At 37.4% G+C, this 20,648-nt stretch overlaps 2 protein-coding genes across 3 annotated transcripts in view; both read left to right on the plus strand.

The window, feature by feature from the left end:
* The window catches only part of LOC120528566 (tetratricopeptide repeat protein 23-like), a 39,225-nt gene extending 31,791 nt beyond the window's left edge, over positions 1-7,434 (plus strand). The window contains exon 12 of one of the 2 annotated variants that reach the window (XM_039752748.1): positions 6,729-7,433. In XM_039752748.1, coding sequence (XP_039608682.1) covers positions 6,729-6,795 — 67 coding nt within the window. In that variant the 3' untranslated portion in view covers positions 6,796-7,433. Of the gene's footprint in view, positions 1-6,728 lie in introns of both variants that reach the window. The other variant, XM_039752749.1, reaches the window with a different exon arrangement.
* A 5,016-nt stretch (positions 7,435-12,450) lies between these two features.
* On the plus strand, positions 12,451-20,149 carry rad1 (RAD1 homolog (S. pombe)). Its single transcript, XM_039750511.1, has 7 exons — positions 12,451-12,630; positions 13,306-13,547; positions 15,477-15,585; positions 16,866-17,124; positions 19,489-19,587; positions 19,670-19,923; positions 20,056-20,149. Exons 2-6 carry the CDS (start codon positions 13,353-13,355, stop codon positions 19,851-19,853), a joined length of 846 nt encoding a protein of 281 aa, XP_039606445.1. The 5' UTR covers positions 12,451-12,630; positions 13,306-13,352; the 3' UTR covers positions 19,854-19,923; positions 20,056-20,149.
* Positions 20,150-20,648: the final 499 nt, after the last annotated feature.

Consider the following 20,648-nt stretch of genomic DNA (forward strand, 5'->3'; position numbering starts at 1 on the left):
TATTGCGGTCCATGCCTGTGTATGTTCTTCTATTTGTGTCCAGGTTCTTATCGACTGTATATTTGGCGCCCAGTAATAAAACTGGAAGTTAGGTAGAGCCATGCCGCCTTCTGCCTTTTGTCTTTGTAGGGTCGCTCTTTTGATGCGTGGATGTTTAGAATTCCAAATAAATGAGGTTATTGTTGAATCTAATTGCTTAAAGAACGATTTATTAATGTATATTGGTATGTTTTGAAATAAAAAGGAGCTTAGGAAGAATATTCATCTTAACAGTGTTAATTCTTCCAGCTAGTGTGAGATGAAGGGTTGACCATCTATGCAAGTCTTGTTTAATTTTTTCCATACAGACGACGAAATTTTGTTGATAAAGAGCTTTATGTTTACTTGTGATGTTTACCCGAGGTATTTAAACTGTTCTGCAATGATAAAAGGAAGGGTGTCTAATCTAATATTATATGCTTGCGAATTCACCGGAAAGAGTACACTTTTATTCAGATTAATTCTGAGACCAGAGAGCTTTTGAAATTCTGTGAGTGCTGCTAAGACTGCAGGCACAGAATTTTCTGGTCCGATATATACAGTACCATGTCATCTGCATATAATGAGATTTTCTGTTCCAGTCCTTCTCTGCTAATCCCCTTTATCTGATCAGTATTTCGACAATGTATTGCCAGTGGTTCAATGGCAATTGCAAACAGCAGTGGTGACAAAGGGCATCCTTGTCTTGTGCCACGTTCTAGTTTAAAGTAGTCTGAGCAAATGTTATTGATGCAAACTGAAGCTTCTGGGTTAGTATACAGTAATTTAATCCATGCACAAATGTTCGGGCCAAACCCAAACTTCTCCAAAATAGTAAAAAGGTATTTCCATTCAATCATGTCGAATGCTTTTTCTGCATCCAATGATAATAATATTTCTGGGGTGTTTGATTTAGTTGGTGAGTATATTACATTAAACAGGCGTCGAAGATTTGAAGATAAGTGTCGGCCCCTAATAAATCCAGTTTGGTCTTGTGATATTATTGAGGGAGCACTTTCTCCATCCTTCTAGCTATGATTTTAGAGAGTATTTTAACGTCGTTATTCAGAAGTGAAATTGGTCTGTATGATGCACATTGTAATAAGTCCTTATTTTGTTTTGGAAAGACAGTGATTAGTGCTTGGCGAAAGGTTTGTGGAAGAGATTGGTTATCTCTGGCTTCTGTAAATGTTGCTAATAGGAGGGAAGCTAGCTGAGCGGAGAATTTCTTGTAAAACTCTGCAGGGTAGCCATCAGGGCCTGCTGCTTTTCCACCTTGGAGTGACTTTATAGCATCCAGTAATTCTGATAATGACAGAGGTTTATCGAGCTCCTCCACACTAATAGCGTCAATTTGTGGTATCTGTAATTTATCCAGAAATGCATTAGATTGTATATTGTCTTCTTTAAACTCAGTAGTATATAGGGATTTATAGTAGTCTCTAAAAGTGTACATTATATTTTTGTGTTCGATGATTTTATCTCCATTCGTGTTAGTAATTACGAGATTGCGTTGCACTTCTTGCTTGTGAATTTGTTGCGCTAAAAGCTTATTAGCTTTCTCTCCATGTTCATAATAATGATGTCTGGATTTGTAAATTAGTTGTTCGGTTTCTTTAGTTGTCAAGAGGTTTAATTCTGAATGTAGAGCCTGCCTCCTCTTATGTAGAGTCTCGCTTGGTAGTCTGGCATGTTCTTCATCTATTTTAGTAATTTCGCTTTTATCTCTGCTACTTTCTTCGCTTCGGATTTATTTCTGTGGGAAAGATATGAGATAATCTGTCCTCTTAAGAAGGCCTTAAGAGTTTCCCAGAGTGTTCCTGCAGAGATCTCAGGGGATGTATTTGTCTCTAGAAAGAATTCAATTTGTTTGGATATAAATTCAGTACAATTCTCGTCAGCTAATAGAAGCGGATTGAGACGCCATCTGCGGGTGAGTGTATGGGGCTTAGTAATTTCAGCTCCAAGATCATCGGAGCATGGTCTGAAATAACAATAGCATCGTATTTACAAGATTTAATCTTAGGCAAGAAGTTATTATCTATAAAGAAGTAATCAATCCTTGAGTAGCAATGATGTACTGGTGAGTAGAAAGAATATGTTCTTGAATTTGGGTTTAAAAACCTCCAGGGATCTGATAAGTTGTGATCAGTTATAAACTTTGTAATTATCTTTGCGGTGTTAGTTGCGTTCCCCTGTGGAGGAAGTCTTATCTAAAAGTGGATTTAGAACACAATTAAAGTCCCCAGCCATTATAAGTTTATGAGTGTTCAGATTGGGAATGGATGCAAATAAATTTTGTATAAATTCCTTATCATCAACATTAGGTGCATAAACATTTATCAAAATCATTTTACAGTTAGATAAGTCTCCCATGACCATCACATATCTCCCTTCAGGATCCAATACTACATCTGATGCTACAAATGGTACTGTTCTATGTATGAGAATTCCCACCCCTCTAGTTTTCTTTGTAAAACTAGAATGGAACATTTGGCCAGTCCAGTCTTTTTGCAGCCGGAACTGATCCTTACTTAGTAAGTGGGTTTCCTGTAAAAATACTATTTTAGCATTTAGACCTGTTAGGTGAGAAAGTACTTTCTTTCTCTTTAATTCGTGATTCAGGCCTTTAACATTCCAGCTTACGAAGTTAACTGTCCCATCATGGAGACACTGATTCTGAGTTTTTGGTGTCATATTATAGTCTTAACTGGAAGTGAAATAGTTTAGGTCTTAATTTCCTATTCCCCCAAGAGTTGTTGCCATGCAGCTTATTATTACGTTGATAGTTATAATTATAAAGATTGAGATGATAGATTAGATATAGATCAAGCCTGCTCTCTTTCTCTTCCCCCCACCCTCCCTTTTTGCCTCCCCAGGTGAGGCTAAAACCCACTTCATGCAGTCCCAGTCCTCTGACATACCCAGAGACAGAGCACGTCCAAAGCACATCAAGCCCCCATGCAGTGGCGCTTTAAGGTTAAAAGATAGAGATATCTGTTACCAATATAGTCTTTAAAAGAGGAAAAAGAAAGAAAAGAATTTTGCACTTAATATATATATATATATACATATATATATATATATACATATATACATATACACATATATATACATACATATAATCTTCATCAATTTTAGTGCATTAAGATGATATCCCCAGATAATAAACCCAGGTGATGGTGTTAAAGATGTGTCCAAAACAAGCATAACAAGTCTTAATGCAGTAATAGCAATAACAGCAAACCAAGGGTATGATATTGAACAGTCTCATTTAGGGTACACATGAAATAATTAGAAAAGAAAAAAGAGGAGGAAAACGTAATTAAGCACAATAAAACATAAACATTTAGCGCCCTAGTAATACTAAGTAATGATAAGTAATAAGTAAGTAATAATAATATAAGAATATGAGAATATATGCTGATAAAAACCCGTATTTTAAAACAAATAGATCAGACAGTAGATTATTAATCCTAGCTTTATCATTTACCGCCATGACTCACAATTATGTATCAGAATAGTCCCGGGATCAACTTTCTTAACTCATTTTCTGCCTCCTCCTTGCTAGCGAAAACATAGAAATGACCCTGCCATTCCACTTTCAGTTTTGCCGGATACAGGAGGCCGATTTGACATTGGCTTGCCGTAGCGCTGTTTAATATTATAGAAGGCGGCGTTTGATAGCTGTTGCTGGAGAGAAGTCAGGGAAGACGCGAATGTGGCAATCTTCATATATAATATCTTCCTTTTTTTCCTGAGGAGTTCCATCACCTCTAACTTAAATGATAATCGTTCAAAACGGACTATAAAAGATCTTGGTCGGGTCTGACGGTGTTTGATCGCGACGCTGTAAGCCGCTGCTATCTCAGATTCTGCTTTAAAGTCGCCCCGATTATTTTAGAAAAAGTTCAGTTGCGAATTTCACGGTTTAAACTTTCTCGATTCTCCGGCAAGCCTTCAATTCTGACATTATACCTTCTATTCCCATCTTCTAAAGCAGCCAGTCTGTCTCCAAGTTTTTCTCCGAGTTTTTACATTCAACTGACATTTACTGCTCTTTCCTCGGCACTGGCAGCTAGATGTTCGCTATTTCGATCCGATTCGTGAATGTCTCACTAAGATGCTCCAATCGATCAGCAAGCGTGCTCAGTTTAGCGAGTTTTTCTCAATGCGCTCTTCAATTTTACCCAGCACCTGTCGAAGTTCAAGCTGTACCTCTTGACGCAGCCTTTCATTTGCCTGTTGGATTTCCTGTCGCAGACATTCATTGGCCTGTTTCATCTCCTGTTTTAATTCCTGTTTCAGTCTCTCATGTGCCTTTGCCGTTGCTTTCTCATTAGCCTTCTCGCTTTTCTTTATATCTTGCCTGAGCTCAGCGAGCAACACTTTCAGTTCAGATAGCTCAAATGTGCCTTCTTGTACCGTAGATGAAGCAGCAGACTCTGCTGAAGCGGTGTCCCGCTGCTCCAGTCCCGCGATTGCGTAACTGAAGCCGCGGACCTCCCGGCCTTTTCCAGTTTCAGGTAATCCTCTCCAATCGGCGAGCTATCCACATCTGCACTCACGATCGCACCTTCGCTCCCCTTTTCGCTCTCAGCCGGCGACGATGTAGCGGACCGTGGTCCCGAGGAGTCTGTACTTTCGCCCATCTGATCCAGGTCTGTCTCTGAGAGGCCGTATCTCGAACTAGGGCTTGCTGATCGCAGCTTGGATGTAGCTTTAGTCTTCGATTCTTTCGGACCCCCCTTCTTGTTGGCCATGTTTATATGTGTTTACATATACTGTAGCGGTCCCTCTCGGGTTGAATAAATACAGGATATCTCAGAATAATAAGCAAATAATATGAAAAATAGCACCACTGCTAGCGGAGCTCCACTTCAGACGTCCATCTCTCGCATCGGACGAGACCAAAAAGACTTTAAAACGTTTTGCAGTGGATGAGACAGCGTGTACTTGAAGCTGTATACCGATAATTCTCTTTCCGATCAGCTGCTGCTATGATTCACACTCAGATAAAGTGATATAAATACTCCGAGTCGTGCAGTGAGAGTAATATGGAAAAAGATGATCCGCTGTGGCAACTCCTAATGGGAGGAGCTAAAAGAAGAAGAAGAAGGAGAAGTGAGAGTGACAACGCTAAAGCAGTTATGGTATTTGGAATACTATGGCTGTTCCCTGGACCATTATATTGTTACAAGTTAATTACAATCAGATGCGTTACACTAATAAACAATATGCGGTTTGTTTCAGTGTACGTATTTATAAAGCCGCGTCAGGAAAATAATGAGTAACCACACAGGAACAGTACCATTGCTTTGACGCTGGGTGCCGCCAGTCTGCAAAACCGAGCGGAGAACTTGCGTACGACAAGGCATGAGGTACCGTGGAAAAGTGCGTGGCTTTACGCCAAGTGTAGGTTTTATACATCGCGATTTGAACGTGGAAAAGTTCTTACGCAACATTTCTGTGCGTACGCACCGTTTATACATGAGGCCCCAGGTCAGGTTCTAGTCTCCCACATACCCAAACTGCATTAGAGAGGTTTGAGATCATTTATGTAAATTATAAATTAAAAACGGGGGGAATAGTGTAGCACAGTAATTTTACTGCCTCAAATGTCCAGATTGTTTGGTTCATATCACATATCACAGTCGGTATCTGTGTGGAGTTTGCATATTTTCTTTATGTCTATATGAGCTTTCTTTAGGTATTCTGGTTATATCACGAAGACATACAAACAAGATCAATTAGTGACTCTAGACTGGCCTGATTTGTGTGAGTGATTGAGCCTTGTGATGGGCAGGTTTCTGCCTCATGCCCAATTCTTTCACCATCTATAACCCTGTATTGGGATAATTGAATTTGTTAATAAAGAAATAAATTACATTTTATATGTATAGGAACATTTAAATATACTTTCAAAAATCCCTACCTTTGCATATTACTAATTTAATCTTTTTTTTTTTACAATAAAACTGTCCAAACCCTGTCCCATCAAAATGCTGTTTACAGAACAAGTGAGATTTTGATACAATAAAGAATAATAATGTAATACAATAATGAATTGATCACAAGCTGCTTGAATGATGTGTTTTTTTTTTAAGTGTTAGCTTTTATACATTACATACCGAGCATAGTAATACTTTAGTTTTGCAATACAGATAAATGTACTAAACACTGTAAGGTAGTAAATACCTCATTTATATCAAAACTAACTTCCTATCTAATGCTTTCTTTTTTATAGTTATATTGTATTTTGTGAAGGTACAGTGGGTATTGTGGCTGGCTTATGGATCCAGCATCCAGTGCTCACATCACACTCCCAATCATTGTCTGTTTGGAGTTTACTTATTCTCTGTGTGTCTGTGTGGCATTTTTCCATGGTACTGCAGCTTTCCTCCAACATCTCCAAAGAAGTGCAGGTTACATTAATTGCTGATTCAAAATCTTTCTGTGTAGATGTGACTGAGATGGGCCCAACATGATGGACTAGTGCTTTCTCCTGGGTTGGGCACAGTCTTACACTCTGTGCTGCCAGGCCTCTACATCCCTGACTTGGATTAAGCAAATTTAAAATTTCTGTCTTGTATTTTCTCATATTATAATTATCAAATTCTTTTACTCAGATGTTTTAAAATTTTTGCTTAGATTTTTTTCCAAAGGAATCACATTTACTTACATATTGTTTTTGTTTCTTTTTTCCATAGGTCACCAGTTATTAGTGCAAATAACAGAAAAATGAATCAGAAAATATCAAATAACCTGGAACCTTAGTGACCTTACCATAAATGGTGTTTGAAGACTCAAGAAAATAATTCAAAGCATGCTTAGCCCATCTGGTTATGAGTTCCTTTAAAATCTGACCGCATCTTAACAGTTTTTACTGTGAATGTCCTATAGAACTTACACTAACACATAGTTTTTAATAATCTGATTTTCTTTCTATTAAGAAAAATATTTATGTAGCATGGCACAGTGGTCTCACAGATCTGGCCTAAAGAGTTCTAATCCCACATCTGTCCATGGTCTGTTTAGAGTCTGCCTGGATTTTTCTCTAGGTACTTTGGTTCTCTCAATGTTCATGTTAGGTGAATTGGCTGTTCTATATTGAGTGTGTAAGAGTGGTTGTGTGTGTGGTTATGGGCCCTGAAGTGAATGGGTGCACTAATCTAAGTTAATTAGGTTAGGTCTGCAAAACCTTGTGTTGGATTAAGCGGAATTGAGAATCAGTAATGTACAGTACATTTTAAATCTTGAGCAGGTGTACACTTAGGACAGACAAAATTTGAACAGGTAATTAGGATAATTTCATAGATTAATATATCTGTTTTATAAATTATTATATTCTGCCTTTGGCTGATTAACATGTTTTAATTGATCAAAATAAAAACTTTTGTCAGAAAAAAAATCAAGTTTGTTAACATTTTTAAAGATTATGTAGCTGCGTTTTCCCAAAATTACCAAAGTTCAGCAGCTCTAACTCAAAAAATGGGATTCAACAAAAGCTTGATGCACAGAAATGATTCCACAGACAAAATATGTTCGTTTTTAAAAGTTTAGTAAAATTTCAAAGTAAAACAGTTCACACAAAAAAAGAAAATCAAAATATCAAAAAAAAAAAAAATATGTTAAGAAAAGTTCAGTTCTAAGCTTAATCTTGTTACATCTCAAATCGTTACCATTTACTTAACATTTCTGAACCATTACAAAATGGTCAGAAAACTGTATGCATATCCCATTTCTGAGTTGAAAATGGGTCTTTCAAGTCCCTATGTACTGGGACCAGTTCTAAATACAACTGAATCTATTATCACACTGTTTCTCAGTTATATTAAGAAGGTTCTATCTCTTACTAACTTATAGGGGGAAAGGACTATACCATAAGCTATGGCTATGAAAGAAATTTATATTCTATAAAAAAATTAAGCAAACATTAATATGAGTTTAACTGAAAACTTTAATTTTCTAAGATTGGCCCTTACAGATTACATATGAATCAAACTTTATATTATAGATGGGATGGCATCTTTCCATGATTTGGTCCACCTTTGTACCTGATGTTGACTGGATAGGCTCCAGTGATATGTGATCTATAGTTAGCTTGGTTCTACACTGGATACACATATGACCATATTTAATGGTGAACTTCATCTAATGTGCTGTTAACATTAAAACTACAAACCACACTAATACAATTGGTAAAATTATTAGTTAAAAAATAGACCTTTTTTCATTCCTTCATTTACTTATGCTATGGTCCCATCCATCCATCTTCCAACCCAAATTATCCAGAGCAGGGTTACAGGAAAATTGGAAGGCACCTGCCAATTGCATGGTGAAAACACATCAGAAGCCAGTTTTTAGCCTTGCCAATCTACCTAAACTGTATGTATATGAACTGTGGGAGGAAACTCAAGTAACCTGAGGAAACCCATGTGGACACCAGATGGCCATGCAGACAACAAAGAGGAAACACCCAAGACTTGAATCCCAGACTCTTTGTTACAAGGCACCAGAACTACCACTACACTACCTTCCTGTCTTTAAAAAAGGTCAACTAGATGAAATAAAAAATATTACTGTGTGTATAATCAAAAGGTCAACTCATTTATTTAATACAATTTTAGTTCAAACATATTATAAAACATAATTTATGTATTACAAATAATTTCTGTAAAAGAAAAGCATTGTCAGTAAACATTTTTATAAAGAAGGACCAGGAGAAAAGACATGGTCAGAAACAAGATTAAGTCGAAAGAGGATACCTGTGTCATTTTGCTTGGCTTTTCTCTACAAACAAGAAATTCCATCCATCCATTATAAAACCCGCTATATCCTAACTACAGAGCCACAGGGGTCTGCTGGAGCCAATCCCAGCCAACACAGGGTGCAAGGCAAGAAACAAACCCAGGCAGAGGGCGCCAGCCCACCAAAGACAATTTAGGATCACCAATGCACCTAACCGGCATGTCTTTGGACTGTGGGAGGAGACCAGAGCACCCGGAGGAAACCCATGCAGACACGGGGAGAACATGCAAACTCCATGCAGGGAGAACCTGGGAAGTGAACCCAGGTCTCCTAACTGCAAGGAAGCAGTGCCACCGCTCTGCCACCGTGCCACCCCAAACCAAAAATCATTAGTCAAAAAATCAAAGCTAAATTGTGATAGCAGATGTCACAAAAAGAAGTGTACGTAATGGCTATCAAAATCTAAGCTTGGAGGAGTTAGGAGGTATCTATTATAGCTGTGCCAATGATGTTAGCATTGTACAGTCCTGATACATCATGGAAAGGATTACTGTGCAAAAGGTAATGCAAATTTCTCAAAATGGCAGTCCTCAAGACCAAAACAAAATTGCATTAGAAACTGATATAAAAATTATTCATTTTTAAATAAAAGCTCCAAACAGAATATACATTTTAGAATCTTATTATCTGGATAATAAAACTCCAGAAAAAAATGTTTAGCGATTAGATAAAACCCAAGAAAAAATAAATACAAAATGTCAATCAGGACAATTGCATATTGTCCAAAAAATATATCATTTATTCATGGCTGAGCAGTAGTTAGGTGTGCCATTTTACAAATATAGGACTATAATCATTGCCTAATTACTGTCCATGTAGGGTTTTCATATTTTTTCCAGTGGCCTCTAAACATTGCTCATGGAATTCTGATTTTCAGCTTTACAAAATTACATACAACTTAGGCTGACTCTATACTGATTCAGTATGAATAAGTGCTGGCAAAGCGGTGTCTTTGTAAAACACTAATAAGGAGTATTATATTATTATATTGTGAACCACCAGGGTGTGCACATCTCCCCAAACACCCAACACAACAGACAGAGGCACAAGTCTTTTTAACACACAGGTTTTATTTTCAAGGGAAAATGCTTGTCTTTGGTTACACATCCCCCACCCCAAAAGCACAGTACCATAAACAGGACACAGCATTTTCTTTTCTCTTTCTCCTTTCTGTCTCCAGTCCTCCACTTGCATGCTTCGTCTTTCTAGCTCCTCAAATTGAGTGAGACGGCCCCTTTTCTACAGCACTCAGAAGTACTCCAGGTATTCCACAATCTCCTTCCACCTGTGCTTCTGGGTGTGGCGGCAGCCCTGCAGAAGAAGACTCAGCCACGGGCCCCGAGAGTGTTAAGGTTTCATGTTCCAACCTGGTGGCACCACTGTCAGTCGGGGGGCTGACCTATGTCATCCTGGGGGGAGGTAGTGTCCAGTGCAAACTCCATTCCCTGGTCCTTCCATTACGCAGGCATCCCAGCCATTTAAGAGTCCTGGCTGTCCATCACTATGTATACGTGTATATACAACCCCAAATCAGAAAATGTTGGGACAGTGTGGAAAATGTGAATAAAAAAATAAAGCAGTAATTTACAAATTTCCCTTAACTTTTATTTTCATTTATTTCATTGCAGACAGTATGAACACAAGATAAGTCATGTTTTTTTTGGTTAACATCATTTGATTTGTAAGTAAACACCCATTCTTGCCATTGCAACACATTCCAAAAAAAGTTGGGATGGGGGCAATTCAGGGGTAGTAATGAGGTATAATAACTAAATAATGATGTGATTTGAAACTGGTGATGTTAACAGTTGATTGCAAGCATGATTCGGTACAAAAGCAGCATCGAGGAAAGGCCTACTCCTTTAGGAGCAAAGATAGGCAGAGGATCGCCAGTTTGCCACCAAGTGCGGGCAAAAATCTTTAAAATGATGAAGAAAAACGTTTCTCAAAGACAGATTGGAAGAGGTTTGGGCATTTCTCCCTCTACAGTGCATAACATAGTGAAAAGAATCAGGGAATCTGGAGAAATTACCGTGCGCAAAGGCCAAGGGCGCAAGCCTAAACTGAATGGCCGTGATCTCCGAGCCCTCAGACGGCACTGCATCAAAAACCATCATTCATCAATAAATGATATAACTGCATGGGCTCAGGACTACTTCAGGAAGTCACTCTCAAGCACTACAGTACATAGTTACTGTACATTAGGAAATGCCAGCTAAAACTGTACTGTGCCAAAAGGAAGCCCTACATAAATAGTGTCCAGAAGTGCCGTCAACTTCTCTGGGCTCGGAGGCATCTGGGATGGTCCATTGTGCAGTGGAAACGTGTATTGTGGTCAAACAAATCGGTTTTTCACATCTTTTTTGGAAGAAATGGATGCCGTGTGCTGCGGACCAAAGAGGAAAAGGACCATCCAGACTGTTACCAGCTACAAGTCCAAAAGCCAGGGTCTGTCATGGTATGGGGTTGTGTCAGTGCCTTCGGCAAAGGTAACTTGCACTTCTGCGATGGCACCATCAATGCTGAGAAGTATATCTCAGTTTTGGAGGAACAAATGCTGCCTTCAAGACGACGTCTTTTTCAGGGACGCCCATGCTTATTTCAGCAAGACAATGCCAGACCACATACTGTGTGCATAACAAAGGCATGGCTGCGTATAAAGAGGGTGCGGATGCTTGACTGGCCTGCCTGCAGCCCTGATTTGTCTCCTATAGAGAATGTTTGGCGCATTTTGAAACGAAAAATGCGTCAACAAAGACCCCGTACTGTTGCGCCCCTAAAACGTTGTTTGCAGGAAGAATGGGACAAACTAACACCTGCAACACTTAGTCACTTGATTTCTTCAATGCCTAAACGTCTTTTAAGTGTTGTTAAAAGACAGGGGAACTGTACAAAGTGGTAAATGCTGTACTATCCCAACTTTTTTTGAAATGTGTTGCAAGCCTGAATGGCAAGAATGAAAAAAACATGAATTATTTTGTGGTCATACTGTCTGCAATGAAATAAAATTTGAGGAGAATTTATAACTTGCTTTTTTCTTTTTTTATTCACATTTTCCACACTGTCCCAACTTTTTCTGATTTGGGGTTGTATATATATATATATACACACACACATTTAGGCTTACAATGTTAATTACATTGTTAAGTCATAATGTGTGAAAGCAGTGTTTGTAAATTTACGCATTCAAGATCTGGAATGATATGTGAGAGAAAGCAAGAGTGTTATTGTTTAGATTTGGCCCTGCCATGTGCTAGCAGCTGCAGAATTCAGCTCTTTTGAAACAGAAATCTGCTAACACCCAGTTTTCTTTGTTCCTAAAAAGGATTCCATCCACCTTAGAAAATGTGTACATAACCTATATTTTTACATATTTTTGGTATACAAAGCCCTTAACATGACATTTTAAGGGTCTACACTAGAGTGGGGGAAAATGAGGTAATTTCACAGAGTACATAGATAATATATTAAAAAGAACTATAAAAGAAAAGTATAAACAATATAGGAGTACATTATTTTAATTTTCAATATGGTCAGAATAGAAGGATTACCACCTCCAGTACAGAAGATGGCAGTAATGCACCACATAGTGTAAAAACTTGCAGGAAATAGATAGATAAAGTCTCACCATCCGTGTTGTAATTCTGCTGCTTATCAAACATTGGCAAAGGACTGCTGCTAAAAGAAATCGTCAAAAGCGTGGTTAGCGCAGAGGTTACAGTTCGCGCGTCATCACTGAGACGACCCAGGAAGTGCTTATCATGTGACGTAAACTGGGCTGTCTGTGAGAAAGTTAAAATTGTAAGTGGCGCCGACGTTGGAAGTCCTTTATTCAAAATCTAATCGAGAAATACAGTCATTATATTTGATTTTGTCACTATTCGGTATCATTTGGTAATGTTACATTTAAAAAATATACGAACCATTGATGAATCGCCACAGTCAAATGTATGTTGCAGTATATTTACTTTGTAGTTCTGGGTGTTGTGCTAACGTCCGATGCTGCAGGGATGGACACTGACACCCCGCGAGCCAACAGTTAAATTTTCCATCCATCCATTTTCAAATCCGCTTATCCTTAGCAGCGTCACGCCAATGATGAAGCTCAGAAATTGATTGTATTTGCCCGTTTATTATGTTCAGAGTTGAACGAACAAAAGGACTTGTTAAAACATTATGCTGTACGATTGACTTTGATATTTGAGTATTCACTAAACGAAGACAGGTGGTCTGCCTTGCTGTCAAGTGTGTTATCGTGCAAGCTGTTCTTAAAGTAAAAGGTGTAGCACAAGCAACCACTAAGGCAATAAACATGAACTTGTAAAATTCTTGTCTGAAATCCGATAAAGGCTCTGCACAGCATTGTTTCAGATTTACCTAGATAAGCACCTTCATGTTTAATCCTTCATGTTTTGTAAATATTTTATGTATTATAGTTTTCGTGGCGTTGTAATCCCTTAACGTTTCTTTTAACAGATTTTCTGACGGTGTTGTTGGGCTCTCCCAATCAGGAATAGATTGCTATGCCATTGTCATCTCAAGCAGAAGCAGGGGACGAACAGTATGTCCTTATAGCCAGTCTGGACAATGTTAGAAATATCTCCAACATCCTGAAGGCCATCCAGTTTAAGGATCATGCCACTTTTTTGGCCACTTCAAATGGAATCAAGGTTACTGTTGAAGATTCCAAGTGTTTACAAGCCAATGCTTTTATTCAAGTAAGTGGTTTAAAAATTTAGAAAAATTACATGTTTTTTTAAGGGCAGTTTTTGAATGTGATTTACAAGTAATCTGAACACAAGTTCTTTGTTCTTTCAAAAAGTATCAATGAGAGACTTGTGTCACAAAAGACATTAAACTTTAAAACCTTACCTCCAGTACTCTGATGATGAATGACACAATGTTTGAGCTGCATATAGCCCAGAGTACTCAGTGGGTATTCTCATCCACTAGGCATTAGACAAAGTGACCTCAGAGTTTGCCATTATCCTTTCTTTCTACTACTGCCTCCATTATGTCCAGGATCAGTCCTGTAATGCAGCTGACTTCCTGATTAGTTTATCTGACCATTTGGAATTTGAGCTGTTGTTACTCCCTAAGTAGACAGTCATGTAGAACAGTACACTGGCAACTATGGTTTGGTAGAACATCCCAAGCAAGTTTGTTATACTGTAAATTAAAAAAAAAAGAAAAAGACTTGATTATTCTCAAAAACGAGAGCTTACTTTTGAGATTTTTGTGTGGCATGTCTAAATCATTCATCCAATCCAGGCTACTGTTCAGATGCACCACCTACACACCTGTATTATGGAAACTGGTTTGAGGGGCTTCCTAACACACCACCAACTCCTTTGCATAATTTGTAATTTTCATTTGCAGGTAAATTCTCCCTGCATCATATGACAAGAGTACTTTCTTTATTCTTCCTCACCTCTGATGTTGATGTAGCCAACAATGCAAGAATCATTTGAGAATGTATCTAGATACCATAAATTTAAGAGTAGAAAAAATGTGAAGCAAGCCACTTCCATGGGATTGTTGTTGTTGACAAACTCTCTTTGATACACAATCAAGGAACCTTGTACATTGTCTTCTTTTAGTCAAGTATTCCGTGATCAAGGACACACAGGGGTATGAAGATGTATTTTCTTGAGCTGGCTTCTTATCTGGAAGAGCTTCCCAGTGATAAAAACAGTGAAGAAATTAAAGTGCAAAATCCTCGCCATACTGCCAGCTAGGGTTTGTGGAAGATCAGAGCATCATTTACTTTCTATGTGTACGTGGTAGGTAAACTGCAGGTGGCCTGTAACCAGGAATAGCAGTTATATCAAAACCATTCTCTCAGAACATATGATGTGACTGCTGCTGGTCTGTACAGAGATGGAAAAGACAATTTGAATGGAAGTGATAGCAAAAGACATGAAATGAGAATTGATGGTCAAATCCTGAAATGTTGCCAAGACCACAGAAGCCAGTGGAGTGGTATTTGAAGGGCAACATCAGGGCCATTTATACTGGCTGCATGCATACCAGTTTTCATTTGAAAAAAATAAAAGCCATAGTTATTTTAGATTATTCGTTAACACAAAAGGGGTCATTTTCTTTGTGCAATTTTTTAATTATGGAAATTACGTATACTAATATGCACATGCTGTATACATTACTAAACTGGTAAATTTTTCTTCTTTACAAATATGCCCATATAATGACAAAATGATTATTACTAAATGTAAAAAACACTTTCGTATGTTCTGTGTATCTATAGAATGTACTCTTTAGTGTCATTTTATGCCTTTTTCTTACAGAATCTTGATGCAGAAGTCAATATCAGTTTATTAGCAGACATATATCGTATTGATAGAATTTAAATTTTAAATGCGTTTAAAATTGGTATTGTGATAAGATACACTGTTTTATCAGAGGTAGGCTTTGGGTATGTGTGAAAAATGAAATTGTGCTAGCAGTGGGTAAATATAAGTAAAAATATCTTTGAAACAAAATAGCTGTTCTATTTCTGTAAAAGCCAAAATAAACTTTCTATCGTATGAATCTGTGCTTGGTTTGCTGTTCCTGATACCAGTTTGTCAATTTTCTTGTTTGTTATATGATTGCTGATATAAATTATGGATGGGATATTTATTTTTCAGGCAGATATTTTCCAGGAATTCATAATCAAGGAAGAGTCTGTTATGTTTCGTGTAAACATGACTGTTCTTTTAGACTGCTTGAGTATTTTTGGAAGCAGCGCTGTCCCAGGTAAGTGTGTATAATAAACACATGATTTTATTTAGTTGTTGATGTCCTTGTAATGGACTAAACACTTCTTGAAAGGTATTGGTCACATAATATGCTAAAATAAATGTTATAAATCAGAGTTTCCCAAACTTGGGTTTACATTACCACTGTCTCTATTAGTTTTTATTTCAACCAGTATTGTAACTGGTGACTAGTTCCTGTGTGTGATTGGACATGTGTCTCAAATTTATTTATTGCTTCTATGTTTAATCTGTAATTCTAGAAGTTCTTTTAGAATAATTTGTATATTTTTCTAAAATATTTAACCACAATTATGTTCTTTTGAATTCTTACACTGAAAATTAATTTGTTTTTGTCATTATCTTTTTGTATTAGTACAATTGAAAATTTTAGACAAAAACAGTCCATTAAGCCCAACAAAGCTCACCAGTCCTCTCCACTTAAATAAATGTCAATTGATCCATTGATGTTCTCTACTTACTTGTCCTACTTAAGAGTAGTTACACAAAACTGCTGCTGGTGATATACCTCTTGCAAAACTGAATCACACGGTTTGTAATGACAGATGAAATAAGTGAATTCAAGGATGTAACTGGCCTGTGATTAATAATGAAAACCGCTTCCACAACAGCTCACTGGGACCAGCTTTGAGTACTGCTTTGATTCCAGGTTAACTAGAATGAACCAACTAAATGGCTGTTTCACATCAAAACATTTTGTTTTGTTAATCTACCAATACTTGACGCCTTAAACTGTAAGTCTTTGGATCCAATTTAATTTCACAAAAATTTTTTTAATTATTAAACATATTTTACTTCGACTCTAAAATATACTGTGATAGCTGTTCAGGGATATATATTTTAGAGCTTCTATAATGCATGATTTGTTAACATGCTTATAAACTGTTCCTCTATTATTTTAATCAACATTATCGTTAACCCTCTTTATATTTATAATGATGTTGCCACAGTGGTGTTAGCACCTTTCTGTAGACACCTGACACATGTGCTTCAGTTCACTAAAGGATACATGTTGTCCTTGCAGTTTGTTGCAGTCTTTTAAGGCAAGAACAACACCATTAATGTCCAGAATAAAAACCTGTGTATTGTTGTCTCAATTTTTGAAATTATTGGTATTTTGAACATTCTTCTGTATTTTCATCACATTACCATAGATAAATGAATAAGCACATAAAATAAATACACATTTCTATCATCCATTATTATGTTATATTTGATTCAGAGCTGCATTCTCAGTGTTCACCTCTGTTTCACCATTAGGAATGACAACAGCTCTGAGGATGTGCTACAGTGGTTATGGTTTTCCTCTCACGTTATTTTTGGAAGAAGGTGGAGTGGTAACAGTGTGCAAAATAAAAACCCAAGAACCAGAAGAGACACTGGACTTTGATTTTTGCAGCACCAATGTTGTTAACAAAGTAATCCTGCAATCTGATAGCCTTCGGGAGGCTTTCTCTGAGCTAGACATGACCAGTGAAGTTATGCAAATCACAATGTCTCCTGATAAACCTTTTTTCAGGTGAGTATTCCATATATTATAATAATAATAATACATTTTATGTATATAGTACCTTTCCCATGCTCAAGGCACTTCACAGATTTTAAGAAAGAACGGTAGGGTATGCAGTATATAGCATTGTACTAAACCAGATAAATAAATAAAAAACAGTAAGATAGTAAATTCAGAGAAAAGCCTAACAGACAACATAATTGATGGTCTAACACATGCACACACACACACGTTACACGAGCATCTTGACACAGAGGTAAACTGAACGTATAGTATTGGCTTGTAAGGAAGTTCAGTAAGCTTAATTTTTATGTTGCCATTAGCAATATAAAAGCAGTCCAGTGCTGTCAAAGAGTATCATATAAATAATAAGTTGTATATCATAGTAGCTGACTTAAGTGTCATTTCTTTTATGATCAGCAACTAAGATCACACTTTTTCACTTTCAGACTTAAATTTTCTATTTGTATTTACACACTTCCAACATGACAAAATGATCTGTGTTTTCTTATCAACCTCTCTACTACCTATGAGATCAAAATGCTATACAATTATCTATATATATATAATTCACTAAGGCAAGACAACCATGGAAAGCACACCAGAAGGGGTGTGGATTCACTGAGCCGCCGACAAGTAAGACACCTATGGCGCATGCAGGAAGGAGCCACGGCCACCAACTCCTGGCACCTCCGAGCCACGTTGACTGTTCATAGAGGCATGTTTCCCATGGAGGTGAATCGCCATATGCAGCATGTAATACGGTTTGCGAGGGGTATCCCATGGGATCCTTAAAACAATCCTTTCCAACTGAGGTTAAAACACAATGAAGTAAGCAGTCTTTAAAAACCGATTTTTTGGTTACGACACACGACCTCGTGCACCATAGCAAACTGTTTTACACCCTATATACAGCAATTCGCATCTGCGACAAACATGCGTCTTCTTCACTCACGGACAATTATATGTTGCTCTCTCCAGAGTTCCATCTTTTCATTCACTTTCTGTTGTTTTCTCAAACCCTCCCTTTTTAGACAACTGTGTCTTTCCAGAAGTGTTCAACCATCAATAAATAATTATGCGGCGTTTGTTATGCAGCGGCTTCACTATTGTGTTGTATTTTGCTCTCTCCAGAGTTCCATCTTTTCATTCGCTTACTGTTGTAGTCTCACACCAACTCGTTTTAGACAACCGTGTCTTTCCAGAAGTGTTTAGCATTCAATTAATAATTATGCATGAGATTGAGCGTGTGTCTACCTGGCGCAGAGAGGCGTGGGTAAGCCGTTGAACCCCATTCGGGCTGCAAACCGTGGAATTCCCACTAAGTGCAACTCATACACTCCCACTGGTTGCGTCCCTACCCTTTGTGCACACTCCCCTCCCACCTCGCTACTATCGTGGTCGGATGTCTTGGTGGATTATATATAGAAAAGCAGGCAAAACCGCACAGAGCAATGAAACGCCTACGTCAGTCACAGGTGCATCTGGACTGTGTAAAGACGACAACGACTCCAGTGACGAGTTGGAGGTGGGCACATGAGCGGGCAGTGTGTACTGAATGAGAAATCAGCAGACTAGCATGACAGAGGGAGCTAAGTGGACGTCCTTCTCCTCTCCTGCCGTTCCACACTCCGCGTGTTACAATGTTGCTTTTCTTGCTGATTTATTACATTACCGATTTTTCAAATGTTAATTTTCTCCCTGTGCTTAAAAATCATTAAGAAATCGGACTGATTATGCAGCGTATGGTACGCCGCAGGTTGGCTAATTACAAATATTCTTAAGAAAGATGTGCACCATAACTGCAAAACTTAATAATGAGACATACACATGAGACATACATATATATGTATATATGTATGTGTATATGTGTGTATATATATATCACAATTCTCCTGTCAGTGTCAAACAAATTACATTCCCAAAAATTAATGAGTATATTCACAGGGGTATATGCACAGGATGCTAGTCCATTAGAGGCCACACTCACATACACAGGACCAATTTAAGCTCACTAGTCAGCCTAAGCTGTCTGTACTTAGAATTTAGATGGAAGCTGGAAACCCCACTGGATTCAGCCTCGGCCAGTTGGAGCTGTGAGATTAATCATGAGTGTTTATTTTTTGTAGGCTTTTGAAAACACTATGAAAGATGTGAACTTCATTGATCACTAGCAGAAATTGCACAATTATAATTGCCCACACATAAAATACTATACTGAACACTCTTTTAACTCTAAACATTAAAATGTAATAAGTGGGATTGGCAATAATCTAGAAAATATGTGCATTAATTTTGTAATGATTAGATAGCTAATTCCATCATAACATTTGCGTGTATTTATTTGTTTATTTATCTTGGTTAACAATACAGATTGTCAACATTTGGGAACTCTGGAAGTACTCATTGTGACTACCCTAAGGATTCCGATATGATGGAGATATTTCAGTGCACCCAGACTCAGACAAACAGGCCAGTACTCATTATATATTTCTAGTCACTTACAATATATGTTTATTCTTTTGATTAATTTTTCATATGATTATCATTGCAGATATAAAATTTCTCTGCTGAAACCTTCTACAAAAGCATTGGCTCTTTCCTGTAAAGTATCAGTCAGAACAGATAATCGTGGATTTCTTTCTTTGCAATACATGATTAGAAATGATGATGGACAAATCTGTTTTGTCGAGTATTACTGTTGTCCAGATGAAGAAATGGCAGAAGAAGAGCCATAACCAGACTGCCTTAGAATGTTATCTGTGTGGGACTTTTTTTATAAAGGAATCTCTGTGATAGACAGTGAATATGGCAGTAACATTATATATATATATATATATATATATATATATATATATATATATATATATATATATATATATATATATATATATATATATATATATATATATGTTTTCATAAGGTGTTTTATTTGCAGATCAACTCTTTACATCATTAAGTTTGCCACACTCTTAAATATATACTGTATATATAATTAATGTTATATTTCAAAAATGTTATCGCATGTGATCTGTTTTGTTCTTGTTATTTCTGAAAAAGTAAAGTTTATTTTTCATTAAAAGCTGTTTGTGCTATTTTTATATTATATTTTATAATACTTTTAACTTCCCAGTTGTTACTGGAGTCTTTATTAATAAGGGCTGTGATGTAGCTCCTGGCTCGTAACTTAAGTGTTGTGTAAGACAGAGGCTTTACAGATGGCAGAAAGCAGGTTGTACTCTTCACATTCAGTTTTGGTGGGAAAAGCAGGTCAGCTTGAGAGAACTCCACTTTTTAGAAGCCAAGGGTGCCTGACCATCTATTGAACGAAAAAGAGTGAGTGACGGACAAGGGCTGTGAATATCTGGCAAGAAGCCAAAGAGCCACCATACTGAATTTTGACAGCAGAGAAACAGAGGGTACTGGCAGGAGTAGAGTTCCTGGTAGGGCAGCCCATTTCAGAAGCTTTATACAGCTGTGGAGCTGTTATAAGAAACTAGCCCTTTAATGGTTCAATGGCTACTAAAAGGAGA

The sequence above is a fragment of the Polypterus senegalus genome, chromosome 4 (genome assembly GCF_016835505.1).
Source record: "Polypterus senegalus isolate Bchr_013 chromosome 4, ASM1683550v1, whole genome shotgun sequence".
In the NCBI taxonomy this organism is placed as follows: domain Eukaryota; kingdom Metazoa; phylum Chordata; class Cladistia; order Polypteriformes; family Polypteridae; genus Polypterus; species Polypterus senegalus.

Bases quoted from the DNA above. Each gene is read 5' to 3' on its own strand.
- rad1 (XM_039750511.1), top strand. From the start codon at position 13,353: ATGCCATTGTCATCTCAAGCAGAAGCAGGGGACGAACAGTATGTCCTT. The intron at 15,586-16,865 runs GTAAGTGTGTAT...TTTCACCATTAG, and splicing joins TGGAAGCAGCGCTGTCCCAG to GAATGACAACAGCTCTGAGG. The intron at 19,588-19,669 runs GCCAGTACTCAT...TTATCATTGCAG, and splicing joins ACCCAGACTCAGACAAACAG to ATATAAAATTTCTCTGCTGA.